Raw genomic sequence first — 14,825 nt, 5'->3', positions numbered from 1 at the left:
TTCCCTGGGCAGTCTGGCCGAACAGTCCCGAGTCCCTCAGGAAGGCCATGGCCGAGACCGGGCTTTCCCACAGAGCTCTCAAAGAGTGTATGTTGTGTTGTTGGCATAGGTGATTGTGTGCAATGCAGTCTTCCATAATGTGTTTAATAGTGTGGGGTGCTGTGTTGCATCCTGGACAGGCATCAGCGACGGAGTCATCCAGCCTTTTCTGGTAGCTTAAGAGGGCCGGATGGTGCCCACATCTCAGCCTGGCCAGGTGGACCCTGTTCTCACGAGGAAGATAGGATTCAGAAGGGTGGATGTCAGGAGGCCGTGCATGCAGCTGTGTGTTGTCTTTAAGTGACTGAATGGAGCGGTGAGTGATCTGAGTGTGGATATGCTTCTGGAAGCTGGTCTGAGGTGGGCGAGGGGGGAGAGATGACAGTATTTGTGTATGGTATCGTGTGCTGGGTGTTGTTTTGATGTTCCTTGGTGTGGGTCAATGTGCTGCCATGTACTGTAGTGGATGTTGTGGGTTTGTGGAGGCTGCAGCAAGAAACTGGGTGCCTCTCATGTCTAGTAGATCCTTGACTTTGAGGACTTTGGTTTCTTGATGTAGGTGGTCTGTGGGTGTAGTAGCTGTGCAGCCTGTGATTATTTTTAGGGCCTTGTTCTGTATGGTCTGTAGAGTGTTGTAGTGTGTTTTGGTCAGGTAAGAAGCCCAGGCAGGGCTTGCATAATTCATCACTGAACGTATGTATTGTTTGTATACTGTGGTGGTGGTTTCTTTGTTGTGTCCGAGTGTTGTATGGGCAAGTGACCTCAAAGCATTGAGTCTTGGTGTTATTTTATTTTTAATGTTTGTGATGTGTTGTTTGAATGACTTTGATGCATTGTATGTTACACCAAGGATTTTGTGTGTGTGTGTGTGTGTGTGGTAGTGGAGTGTTGTTTATGGTGAGGTGTGGGTTGTGACTATGTTCTGCTGTCCAGTTTGTGAGAAGAGTCACTGTAGATTTGGCTGGGGCTATTTTGAGCCTGTTTGTGGTGAACCATTCGTGTAGTGTGTTGAGGTAAGGTTGAATGATGTGTGCAGCTGTGTTTGAGATTTGGTGTGTACATGTAAGTGTTATATCATCTGCATAGGAAGCTATGTGTATCTGTGGTGTGTGGGGTGTGGGTATGTCGTGCATGTATAGATTAAAGAGTGTAGGGGACAAAACAGATACCTGGGGGACGCTGTTTGTGAAGTTTCTGATCTTAGAAGACTTACCGGTAAATGTTACGTGTGCACATCTGCCTGCTAAGTAGTTTGCCAGCCATCTTTTTGTGTTATTGTGCATGTTTGTGTTGAGTATTTTGTTTGTGAGGTTGTGGCGGGGGATGGCATCAAAAGCTTTGCTAATGTCTAGTGTGACTTGGAGTGTTCTGTGTGGTGGCCTAGCTGAATTCATGCCATCGAAAACTCTCTGTGTAAGGTCTGTAAGAAGGGTGTTTGTGAAGTGTAGTGGCCTAAAGCCATGCTGAGACTGGGCTAGGGGAATGTGAGGTGTGACTAGTTGTAGTATCAGTCGTTCAGTGACTTTAGAAGGGGTGCAGAGGAGTGTGATGGGGTGATGTGAGGAGGGTAACGTGGGATCTTTGTTGGGTTTAGGGATAGTGATGATATTGCCATGCTTCCAGATGTTGGGTATTATGTTGTGCGAGTAGCTGTAGTTTGATATGTTGGTGAGTGCTTATATGCCTTGTGGTCCTAGGTGTTTAAGGTGAATGTTGCTTATGTTGTCTCGTCCACAGGCAGATGAGTGCTTCAGGTTCTTAATGATGTGCTTCGTCTGGTTGTAAGTGAAAGGTGCGTAGTCTGGGTCTGTGGGGAACTGTCTCTTACGTCTGATGATACGTCGGTCTTCCGGATGGGGGGTTAGATGGCTGACTTGTGAAAAGTGATTGATGAGAGTGTTTGCTTGAGGGTATGGTGTCTGTTGTGATGGCAGCATGTGATTGTGTGGTGTTGCTGTTGGAAAGTGTGATGCTGTTTAGTGTTTTGTAGAGTTTGCTGATGTTTGTTTTGTGGTCAAGTGTTTGGAGGTAATTTTTCCAGTTTAGTGTTTGCTGTTCTGATATTTTACTGTTTATTTGAGTGTTGAGTTCTTGTATTTGTTGTATGGTGTCTTGTGTATGGGGTGTTGGGGAGTGTCGCAGTGTGTCCCGTTGTCTGATAAGGCCTTGAATTTCTGATGTGAAGTTGGGGTTGTGTCTCTTTCTGTTGCCTCTAGGGATGTGTCTTTTGTCTGCGTTTTGTATGATTGTATTGAAAGTGTGCACAGCAGTGTTGACGTTTGTGATGGGTGTACTGTTTAGTGTTTCAAAATGTTCTGTTTCAGTTACCAAGGCCTCCCAGTTGGCTCTCTTATAATTAGTGTATGTGTGTTTGTGGCCAGATGGGGTGATTCTGGTTTTGGTAGTTATGATGATTGGGAGGTGATCAGAACCTAAGGTTTTGACCACTCTCCATGATGTAGTGGGAGCGAAGTTTGGGGAGCAGAAGGTGATGTCTGGAAATGATGGGAGGAAGAGGGCTTGGTGTGGGATATGGGTATGTTGGTCTAGACTGTTTAGTGTGAAAAGATGATCCGTCTGGGATTGTAGTACCAGCCCTCTGTCTGTGTCAGGGTTGTTGACATGCCAGGTCGATGACTTGGTGTTGAAATCACCACCCAGGATGATGTTGGGTATGTTAGTGATGTGGTGTATTTGTGGAGAGTAATTGTGTGGTACTGTGGGGGACGACTGGGGGGGAATGTACGTGTTTGCAATTGTTATGTGTGATTTGTTACCAGTGAGTATTTTAATTGATTGTATTTCTGTTGTGGTGTCATGTGGGGGGAGAAGTGACTTTGTGTGTGCACTGGCATCTGCAAAGTTGATGGATTTGTGTACCAGGGTGATGAGTCCACCACCACCGCCGTCGGCCCGGTCTTATCGAATGGTGGTGAAGTTATGAAATGTTGGTGTTTTCTGTGCTCTGTGTAGTTTTGTTTCTTGTAAGATGGCAATGTGTATGTTCTGTTGTTTGATGAATTGTGTGAGTTCATGTATTTTAGTGTTTATGCCCTCTAATAATCTTGTTGTTTTCATGCATCAAAGACTCAGTTTTTACACCTATCAACCCATCAAAATCTTCCACAGGAGTACCCACTAATGTTTAATAATATCCAGCTCAATCCTGCATCATCTTTAAACATACTTGGGGTTTCATTCACATGGGATTTATCTTGGAAAGATCATATTGCATCTCTTGTAAAATCTGCTTCCAAGAGATCATGTGTGCTAAGCCAACTCCATTCCTTCTTTACCCCTGCACAGTTGTTGACTTTATACATAGGTTGTATTCGCCCTTGTTTAGAGCACAACTCTCATGTGTGGGCAGGCTCCCCACATACAGTTCTTCTCAATAGGGTGGAGTCAAAGGCTGTTTGTCTCGTCAACTCTCCTCCTCTTACTTGCTCCCTTCAACCTCTGTCTCTTTGCCGCACTGTTGTCTCTATATCTCTTTTCTATCACTACTTCAATGGTCACTGCTCCTTTGAACTGTCTGCTTGCATCCCTCCACCTCTGCGACAGGTGTGTAGCACCCGTCTAGCAACAAACTCTCATCCCTTTTCTGTCCAACTCTCTAATGCCATTACTCCCAGTCCTTCATTTATGCAACAGGTCAACCCTGGAACTGTCTCCCTATGTCTGTATTTCCTACTTCCTATGATCTCCAGGCATCTAGAAATGAATGGATCTGGAATTTTGCTCTCTCTCTCTCTCTCTCTTTTTTCCCCTTGGAAGGAACGTTCTGTGGGCTCAGCCACTGGTTCCTTCTTCCTCAAAAAAAAAAAAAAAAAAAAAAAAAAAAAAAGAGGGGGGTCTGCCAAAGACTGAGTAGCATGGAGAGCTGCTACTTGGTGACCAAGGCTGATGCATGCAAGTATTTTGGAGCCTTTATAAATTACAGTACAGTATATGAATGAATGACAAAAAAATAGGTGGAAAGTGTCAATACAGCTCTAAATGGAGCAGTGCAACATTTAATAAGCAATTATCCAAAATTTATTGGGGCTCTATAACAAGAAAGATCCTGATAAAGTGCAAAGTGTAATAAAAACCATCTGTGTAACTGTGACCTACAGTTTCTGCTTATCCTTTGCTCTGACCCCTGATTACAGGGCTGTCAAAGGTAAGGTTTTCCTCTGAATGAAACCAGTTGTCCAGTGTTAATGTAGTAATTCTGAGGCTTTGCTGAGCTGCTTGAGAAATGCTGACATTTACTTGTTTTAATGGTGCTGAGTGGAAAAGTTTTGAAATACCAACTAACTTTCTTTTGGTGTGAAACTCTGACTAAAGCAGACCATTTGACACAATTTTATTGGTTAGGAGTAGAAAATCTTTGAAACACCAGAACATACTGTCATATGGTGTGAAACTCTTGGCAATGGCTTCCCTTCTGATTACAGATGGAGGAAGGGGGTGACCAGAAACTAGTCTCACAACTGTAGTACAGCAGAACATCGATTTGAAGCGAATCAATTTAAAACGATACCTACAACTAGGGCCACAGTATCAATTTAAAGTGAGTCCTTCTGATTTTAAACGAGTTGAATCTAGTGCATTTCCCCCCCCCCCTTGCCAACATCTGTACTGTTTCCTGCCAAACGTCACTCTGAGCATCCCACAAGGCTGCCCGCCACCAGCTACCCGTTGTTTCTCCTCATTTCACGTGCTGACTCTACAGTGAGATGACATCCCTAAACTACTCTGCGACTTTCTCCTGCCTTGTGTGCACTACTCACCACCACTGTGTCTAAGAGGCCATCCACGACATCATTATCTACCCCTGACAAGAAATATCAAGGCAGTCTACTACAAATGAACAGAAAATAAATGTGCTGGATGCCCTGAAGAAAGGAAATGGAGCGTTGATGGTAGGACGGCAGTTTGAATTGTTGGAGAGCTCTGTCCGCTCTATCAAGCTCAACAAGAAGAAAATTAGAGAAGCCTATGCTTCACCGGACATTTCCTAGAGAAAACTCCACCTGAAGTCGTGTATGTATGGTGAAATGGAAGATGCACTAAAGTCATGGGTGGAAGATGTGCAGCACTGAAAACTTCCTTTCACGGGCCCTATGCTGCAAACACAAGCCTTCGAAATACAGTCTCGGTTACTTGAAAAGGAAGGAAATCCATTAAAGACAGTAAATTCAGTGAAATTACCGGCTGGCTTTATAAATTTATCAAGAGAACGGGGCTAAGGAACTTAACACTGACAGGTGAAGCTGCATCTACCGATGCTCAGGCCACCGAGGATATGAAAAAAGTGCTGAGTGAGATAGGAGGAAAATGAATATTCAAAGTGCCAAGTGTGGAACTGTGATGAAACGGGACTGTACTGGAAAAGGATACCCCAAAAAACATATTTAATGAAAAATGAAGGAAAGGCACCTGGATTTAAAGCAAGTAAGGACAGGCTCACTATTCCCCTCATGACCAATGCATCAGGCACTGCACGGATGAAGCCATTCATCATCCACCACTCTGCTAGACCACATGCTCTGAAAAATGTGCTCCTTCCCATACTTCCTGTGCTTTGGAGGTCTAATAAGAAGGCATGGATGATGTCAGACATTTTTGATGAGTGGTACCTCAGCCAGGCTATTCCATTCATTGAAAATACTAACAATAAACATAACCAAAGTAACATGGCCTTGATTCTGGTGGACAGTGCATCCAGCCACTCCAAAACTTGTGCACCGTATGCATGGAAGTGACGCTGTTGTTCTTTCCTCCAAACGTGACCTCATTGATTCGGCCACTAGATCAAGTGTTATTAACTTGTTCAAACAAAATTACCAAAAGTATACCATGAAGCAAATGGCTGAATCCATGAATAAAGACATGGACATGACTGCAGACAAATTTTGGAAGAACTACACTGTCAAAGATGCCATAGCAAACATATCCCTTGCTTGGAATAATGTACCAGAAAGTACACAAAATGGAGTGTGGCGTAATTTGTGGCCTGATGCCATCAATTATTTTAAAGGCTTTGATAAAGATAAGGACGTGCAAGACATCCTGAGGCTGAGTAAGGAAGTGAGAGGTGATTCTGGTTTAACTAACCAGGAAAAGAGTGCTGTGCAAGAGCTGCTCGGCAGTATGGAGGAACCTCTCAGTTCTGAAGAAGTCGTAGAGATAGTAGAGATTGCGAAGAAGCACGAGGAAACAGAAGCGTCACCAGATACACCCCAGACATCCAAGAAAGAATTAACAATTCCTATGCTCAGGGAGCTTATCCAGCACATCACTTCTGCTGCCCAGTCTGCACTTCAACATGGCCCTGATGTGGAGCGCAGTATGAACGTGATCAAGGCATTGAAAAGGACTGCATCAACGTATTCTCAGCTGCTGGATCAGATGATCATGTCCCAGCAACAGAAGAAAATCATATAATTCTTTCATCCATTAACAGATGAGTTTGTTATGAAACTGTGTAAGAAGCTGTTAATTGTACTGTATGGTATGGAAAAATGGACATTAAACTGTATTTGATATATAGCATACCCTAATGTGCTAAAATTTAACAAGATGGTTATATGCCATTGCTTCAGCACCTGGTGAAGCTAGCCCATCTACAGCTGGAGCGTGAGCATCGTCCTGTGCTTCCTGAGTGTCTGATTCACCACCAGACAGTGACAGGGATTGTGATCTGGCTGAGGTTGGACCTACTTCTTCAGAGGAAGGCTTGCCTCAGTAAAGGTGGGTGAAAATCTATTTTGAATAGCTTAAAAATACAGTACAGTACTGTAATGAAAGTGAACCCTGAGAGTAAAAGTGGATAACGAGTGTGGGAAGCATGGTGGAAGATGGGCCGCATGTGCATGTGCAGACCGACACAATGCCCTGCTGCATCAGCTGATCGCTTGTAAACACTGTTTCACATTCCATAATTTTAGCTGTGTTGATTTATGAGTGCTTGTTTTAGCATTTAAAAACCTTCTGTTTATTCTAGACGGACTGAGATTATTCAGACAGTCGGGAAAGGGGATGAGACAGAGCGCTACAGTACTGTCCTTTGCTGTGACGAGTGCCGCTTCCTGCCTCTACCATACGACTCTTCTGAACTACAGCTACAGGGAGTGGTGACTAAACATTCCTACATTATACCATATATCTTCTTATGTTTCTTAGTTAATAAAACACATATATATAAACATAGGTGGGGGCGCTCACATCCACTCACTCGATGTAATGCTGCTCTCGGGTGTATGCCCTTTCCTCTCCTCCAGCCTTGTTTCCTTCCATCCTCTTCTGTCTTTCTTTCCTTCAGACTTTCCTCATCTTTCTGCCTGCAGGTGACTTTACATTCCCTCTTCTGCCTTTCTTTCCTTCATTCTTTCCTCTTCCTTCTGCCTGCGGGTGACTCTACATGGAGTGACAAGCTAAATGGTTTCCTGTACACCAGGAAACCATTTACTACACTGGATGGTAACCATATAACCAAATTTTGGCACCTGGTGGTTCAGTGGGTAATTTTTGCGCTCCAATCGGATTGAGCCGGTGAAGGTTTATATCCAAGGGGTGGTTGGGGTTTACTGCTCACATGATGCCACTCAGGGATGAGTGAGGCTGGTCACTCTCATCTTAAATGTCAGGACCAACTGCCTAGCCCTAAGCTCCTATGCTCCTCATGGGACAACGCAGGATTGGATGATGGATGGATGGAAGTTTCTTTTTCTCAAGCACCATTCCATTAAAACAGCACAGTGATTTAAAGTGAACTTCCATGGACCCTATCTAGCGATAAATCGGCATTATACTATAGTAGCCACTGTTGTTGGTCCAGGTTCATCTGAAATGTGAACCCACTGGACTGCAGGCTGAAGCTGTCCTCCTGCAGACCACCATCCCCCATTCACGGCAACAAGACGAGAGTAGAGAAAAGTTTGTACAACCAGGCAGTGAAGCCATCCAGTTATTGGTGTCATCAAATGAATGCATCCCTCTTATGGTTGTACCCTGCATAAGAATCCAAATTCTCACCATATCTTGCAGTAGCTCCTGTAAATAAGTTGCTTTCCTTGTCCCAAGTTTAATTCCAGATATAGATTCTTCTTTTTGGCAAGTTCCTCTAGGCTTGTTTCTGTACCCTCTTGCTCTGGTCCATCTCTATAAAAAATAAATTAATTAATAAATTAACCCCTAACATGTGGGTGACGTTACGTACCGTCCCTGTGTGAGCAGGCAGTTAACGTTACGTAACATCCGGCCATTTTCAGTCCTAATTTATTGGTGAAATTGGGTGATAAGGCATCCTTGTCACCTACTGTCCTGCCCTTTACCCTCCCAAGCCTTGAAACAAGTAAAAGAGAATATCCATATAAAAACTGTAGTGTTATATATGTTCGTGTATAATAGAATAACCGTACATAAGTTTTATTGTTATAAGTGTTCAAGTAAAACAGAAAACACCTACTTAAGATTCTGAAGACAATGAATGGTGTAAAGAATGCATAAATGACAAATATAGTGTTCAGTGGTGAAGAAAAAAAAAAAGTGAATGAAGAGTTCCCTAGGCTCGCCCCAGGTGCGCCTAGTGATATGCTGCCTGCCCACGCTCCTCCCCTCCTCCTCCCACAGCCAGCAGAGATGTATTACCACATGTGTAACACCTCTTGCCTTCGTTTTTCATCCATTTTCATCGATTTATGCATGTTTAGGCTTATTCCTTGATGCTTTATTTTTCCAAAAATATACCGCCCCAGACAGTCATATAATTGATAAGCTGCCCGCCCATAAGGGGTTAATAAAATTACTATCTTCATGTGGAAAGGATGCAATATAAGAGACTGACTAGAAAAAGAGTGTATGTGAGTGAGGTTGAAGGGGACAGGGGCAGATGGAGACCAAGGATGGGATGGAGGGCAGGTGGAGACCAAGTGGTGAGATTTATGAGAGGGGGTTTGAGTTGGAGGGAGGGCAGCCAAATGCCTGAGGACGTGGTGGCATGGAAGCAATTTCTTTGTGGCCACCTCTTGTGGGATTAAGACATCTGACAACAGATACAGATAGACAGAGAGACAGACAGACCATCATCATTATCATCCTATCCTCTTTTCTCACCTACAGATGAGATGAGATATACAGTAAAAGTCCAATTCTTCAGCATCCAATTCCCCGGCAAATCTGACATTTCGGCAGTTTTGAGAAATAGTCCCATTTACGAAAATCTCTGATCGTTCGGCAGATTTTCCGATTTTTTTCGTCAGTCTTGAAATTCTCCATGAGGACCCTCTACTGCTGGGGACTTCTTCCAGCAGTAGCAGAGTCCAATCAACCCCTTCTATTGTACATATGTAATTAAGGAACCTACTATTAGTTTAGGTAAGTGCATGTGAACTTGTAGGCCTACTGTACCATTACATTTATATACAGTATGTTCACTAATTTCTTTATTTTTCATATTCATGTATAGTACTGTATTCATTACAGTATTGTACAGTGTCAAACAGTATACAGTACTCTCTCCAAGCACATTTGTAATGATATGAGTGGTGATGATAGTGTTCACCAAAACATATAAGGTATTGAGTGGGTAGGGTTTTTGATAATTCGGCAATTTTGATTTTTCGGCACTAGCCTGGTCCCATAGATGCCGAAAAATAGGACTTCTACTGTACATATTGGTACTGCTCAACAGCTCTCAGTACAGGACAAAAACAAATAAAAATAAATAAAAGTATGGTAAATTTTCTCTGTTCTATTATGCAGACTCTTCAAACTGGAGGGATTATATACTGTAGAGCACCCACAACACTTTTCATCAGAAGAGATTATTTCTAAGCTGAATAAAATCAACTGAAAGTGGCGAGAAAAAAGTATAAAAAGATGTAGCCCTGGCTACTTTTCTTTTTTAATGTGAATATGGCAATTTTTCTTCTTCCTACCTCCAGGTGATGCCAGGCAACTAAGGAAAGCCACCCCTAACCCATACAACTTAAACTCCAAGGAAGATCATAAATTTCTATCTTTGATGAAAGAGATACTATGAGGAATAAAAAAAAAAAAAAAATGCAAATAGACACTGAAACACCTTTGTTGTTTTCATTCAACTTGCTCCAGCTACAAGATAAAGTATACCAACTTTTGTCTGTTAAAAAAAAAAAAAAGGCAATGACTGGAGGCCAGATATTTCTGAGATCTCTTCAAGCAGCAAGATAGAAATCAACGCTTGCTTACTTTCTTAGCACTGTACTGTTATAGCAATGAGTAAAGACTTTACCTGAGAAAGTGCATGGCCTAAGTGGTCCACTCTGAAAACAATAACTCTACCAGGAAAGAAGACCCTTCCATCACATGATATTTCAAGGAGGACTGTGATGCTCCGATTTACATCATCCCACTGTTAAGAGGTTAAGAGAAGAGACTACTGACGGCTGGCTATACCTAATGCCTCCAATTTGAAATGTCTCTAAAAAGCTGAAGAATATCATCTGGTAGCATAGTATCATCACAAACTTCATGACCTTTTTTTTGCAAGTTATGATGAGACACAGTAAAATCCAAAAGCAAGGAAAGAAAAAATATGAAAGTAGGAAAGGAGAACTATATGAGAGAGGGGGGTGTGAGCTGGCAGCAGGGCAGAGAAATGGTGGGGGACAGGACAACATGGAGGTGATTTACCCCTTACGGGATTAAGGCATCTGGCAATCAATAGACAGATAGAGAACTAACACCACCATACCCAGTGAAATAGCCCACAGAATCCTTCAAACCCAGGAAATATCACTAAGTCTGTTCTTTGCTCTGCTAAAAATAATTTCATCAGTACTAAATGCTCTCAACTCTCCAACTCGAATTCTTTCCGCTCCTTCAGGCACCTTGCCAAAAACCTTTCTAACAACTTTACCTCATCACCTTTCCCTCCTCTTATCTACTCTGATGGTTCTGTAGCTATTTCTTCTACTAATAAAGCAGATCTCTTCGCACAGACTTTCTCCTCCAATTACACCTTAGATGATTACGGTGCTGTTCCTCCATCACTTTCCCCCTCTGACTTCCTCGTGGTTGACATTAAAATTTCTTCAGCTGATGTATTTTCTGCCATCACTGGCCTCAATACTAACAAGGCATATGGGCCTGATGGAGTCCCTCCTGTTGTTCTCAAGAACTGTGCTTCTGTGCTTACACCCTGCCTAGGCAAACTCTTTCGCCTTTGTCTGTCAACTTGTACCTTTCCTTCTTGCTGGAAGTTTGCTCTCATTCAGCCAGTGCCAAAGAAGGGTGACCACTCCCAACCCTCCAACTATCATCCAATTGCTTTAACGTCCTGTATTTCAAAATTTTTTAAGTCAATTCTCAATAGAAAAATTTTAAGGCATCTTTTCTATCACAACCTTCTTTCTGATCGTCAGTATGGGTTCCGTCAGGGACGCTTCACTGGCGATCTTCTCACCTACCTTTCAGACTCCTGGTCATCCTCCTTTCGTGACTTTGGCGAAAGCTTTGCCATTACTTGACATCTCATAGGCTTTCGATCGAGTCTGGCATAAATCTTTAATATCCAAACTGCCTTCTTACGGTTTTTATCCTTCTATCTGTGCCTTCATCCATAGCTTCCTCTCTGGTCGTTCTATAGCCGCTGTTGTAGACAGCCATCGTTCTTCTCCTAGATCTATCAACAGTGGTGTTCCTCAGGGCTCTGTCCTATCACCAACTCTCTTCCTTCTTATTCATCAATGACCTTCTAAGCTGTACATCTAACCCTATCCACTCATATGCTGATGACTCCACCCTTCACCTTTCCATTTGGTTTCCGCAACAACCATCTCAGCAGTTACCTCAACAAACAAGGGATGAGGCCATGGCACACCTAATGTCTGACCTGGCTCGTATCTCTGACTGGGGTACAAATAATCTGGTTGTTTTTCATGCATCTAAGACTCAGTTCTTACACCTATCAACCCAACAAAATCTTCCACAGGTATACCCACTAATGTTTAATAATATTCAGCTTAATCCTGCATAATCCTTGAACATGCTTGGGGTTTCATTTACTCAGGACTTATCTTGGCAAGATCATATTACATCTCTTGTAAAATCTGCTTCTAAGAGATTAGGTGTGCAAAGCCGACTCCGTTCTTTCTTTACCCCTGCACAATTGTTAACTCAATACACGGGTCTTATCCGCCCGTGTAGAGTACAACTCTCATGTGTGGGGAGGCTCCCCACATACAGCTCTCCTCAATAGGGTGGAGTCAAAGGCTTTTTGTCTCATTAACTCTCCTCCTCTTACTGACTCCCTTCAATCTCTGTCTCTTTGCCACACTGTTGCATCTTTATCCCTTTTCTGTCGCTACTTTAATAGTCACTGCTCCCCTGAACAGTCTGTATGCATTCCTCCACCTCTATGACGGGCACGTAGCACTCGTCTAGCAGCAAACTCTCATCCCTTTTCTGTCCAACTCTCTAATGCAAGAGTTAACTGTTACTCCCAGTCCCTCATTTATGCAACAGGTCAACTCTGGAACTGTCTCCCTCTGTCTGTAATTCCTGCCGCCTATGATCTCCAGTCTTTCAAACACAGTGTCCGGGCATCTCGAAATGATCGGATCTTGAATTTGGCTTTCTACTGTATTTTGTTTTTCTCTAGGAGGGAACTATTATTGCGGGCTTATGGCCTTTGGTTCCTTCTTCCTCGCATTTAAAAAAAAAAAAAAAAAAAAGCTTCACAGACTATAATGTCATTAAAATCTTACTCAATGGTTCCCCTTCACCCTCTCCTCCACCTCACTCACACACTCTTCTAGTCGTTCTCTCACTCTCCATCCTCTCCACATGTTCACGTCATCATCATCATCATCTGGACCTCCTCTCCCACCCTAGGGCAGGGGGAGGAGTAGCAACATCCAAACAACCCAAATTTGCCAAATCCAACGGGCCACGCTTCCATTCACTCATCATTCAAGCCCCCGGAATCCTGGCTCTATCTGATACTCCAAAAACATTCATGACATTCTTTAGCTTCACATATACGTATCCCATAGAGTCAATCCAGACGCTGTCATGGTAAAAAGGAGTGCCAAATCCTTGATCATGCACATTCATCCAGCCAGCTCGATCTCTTGTCAGTCCCCTAGCCTCACCGACTTCCATACCTCTCTTCCTCACACACTCAGCCACCATATCCTTCCACCTTCTCCTTGGCCTACCTCACCTCCTCCCTCCTTCAAGTTCGCTCCGATATACCGTTTTCATCCATACCTCTCTTCCTCAAACACTCATCCACCATATCCTTCCACCTTCTCCTTGGCCTACCTCGCCTCCTCCCTCCTTCAAAATTGCTCTGATATACCTTTTTCACCACTCTATTGTTATCCATTCTTTCCACATGACCATAATGTCTCAGTACACTCTCTTCAATTCTGGTGTCCAGACTTCCTCACTCCACATCTATCACAAATCATATTATTTCATATCCTATCCACTCTCTGTACTCCATATACATTCCTCAGCAGTCCAATCAGCTCTCACTCTTGACTTTTCATTCTCATATAGTTTCACATCCATATGTTAAAGCTGGCACTAACACTCCTTCATGTAAGCCTCCTGCAGCTTTTTTTTTTTTTTTTTTTGAGGAAGAAGGAACCAAAGGCCATGAGCCCGCAGTATCTGTTCCCTCCAAGAGAAAAACAAAATACAATAGAGAGCCAAATTCAAGATCCGATCATTTTGAGATGACTGGACACACTGCGTTTGAAAGACTGGAGATCATAGGCAGCAGGAAATACAGACAGAGGGAGACAGTTCCAGAGTTGACCTGTTGCATAAATGAAAGACTGGGAGTAACGGTTAACTCTTGCATTAGAGAGCTGGACAGAAAAGGGATGAGAGTTTGCTGCCAGACAGGTGCTACGTGCCCGTCATAGAGGTGGAGGAATGCAAGCAGACATTTCAGAGGAGCAGTGACCATTAAAGTAGCGATAGAAAAGAGATAAAGATGCAACAGTGCGGCGAAGAGACAGAGGTTGAAGGGAGTCAGTAAGAGGAGGAGAGTTAATGAGACGAAAAGCCTTTGACTCCACCCTATTGAGAAGAGCTGTATGTGGGGAGCCTCCCCACACATGAGAGTTGTACTCCACACAGGGGCAGATAAAACCCCTGTATTGAGTCAACAATTGTGCAGGGATAAAGAAAGAGCGGAGTTGGCTTAGCATACCCAATCTCTTAGAAGCAGATTTTACAAGAGATGTAATATGATCTTGCCAAGATAAGTCCTGAGTAAATGAAACCCCAAGCATGTTCAAGGATGATGCAGGATTAAGCTGAATATTATTAAACATTAGTGGGTATACCTGTGGAAGATTTTGTTGGGTTGATAGGTGTAAGAACTGAGTCTTAGATGCATTAAAAACAACCATGTTATTTTTACCCCAGTCAGAGATACGAGCCAAGTCAGACATTAGGTGTGCCATAGCCTCATCCCTTGTTTGTTGAAGTAACTCTTGAGATGGGCGTTGCGGAAACCAAATGGAAAGGTGAATGGTGGAGTCATCAGCGTATGAGTGGATAGGGTTAGATGTACAGCTTAGAAGGTCATTGATGAATAAAAGGAAGAGAATTGGTGATAGGACAGAGCCCTGAGGAACACCACTGTTGATAGATCTAGGAGAAGAACGATGGCCATCTACAACAGTGGCTATAGAACGACCAGAAAGGAAGCTAGCGATGAAGGCACAGATAGAAGGATAGAAACCGTAGGAGGGCAGTTTGGATATTAAAGATTTATGCCAGACTCGATCGAA

At 43.2% G+C, this 14,825-nt stretch overlaps 1 protein-coding gene across 6 annotated transcripts in view; it reads right to left on the bottom strand.

Moving 5' to 3' along the window:
* LOC145407549 (uncharacterized) overlaps nucleotides 1-14,825 on the bottom strand; it is a 305,436-nt gene that overhangs the window by 132,334 nt on the left and 158,277 nt on the right. For all 6 annotated transcript variants that reach the window (XM_080278476.1, XM_080278475.1, XM_080278473.1 and 3 more), the window contains one exon: nucleotides 8,065-8,190. In XM_080278476.1, the coding sequence (XP_080134602.1) occupies nucleotides 8,065-8,190 (126 nt within the window). The remainder of the gene's footprint in view (nucleotides 1-8,064; nucleotides 8,191-14,825) is intronic.

Source organism: Coenobita brevimanus, chromosome 73, assembly GCF_032717465.1.
Source record: "Coenobita brevimanus isolate Jiangsu-jjx chromosome 73, ASM3271746v2, whole genome shotgun sequence".
Classification (NCBI taxonomy): domain Eukaryota; kingdom Metazoa; phylum Arthropoda; class Malacostraca; order Decapoda; family Coenobitidae; genus Coenobita; species Coenobita brevimanus.
Note: the sequence above shows the minus strand (reverse complement) of the source record. Positions and strands in the feature narration are given on the sequence as shown.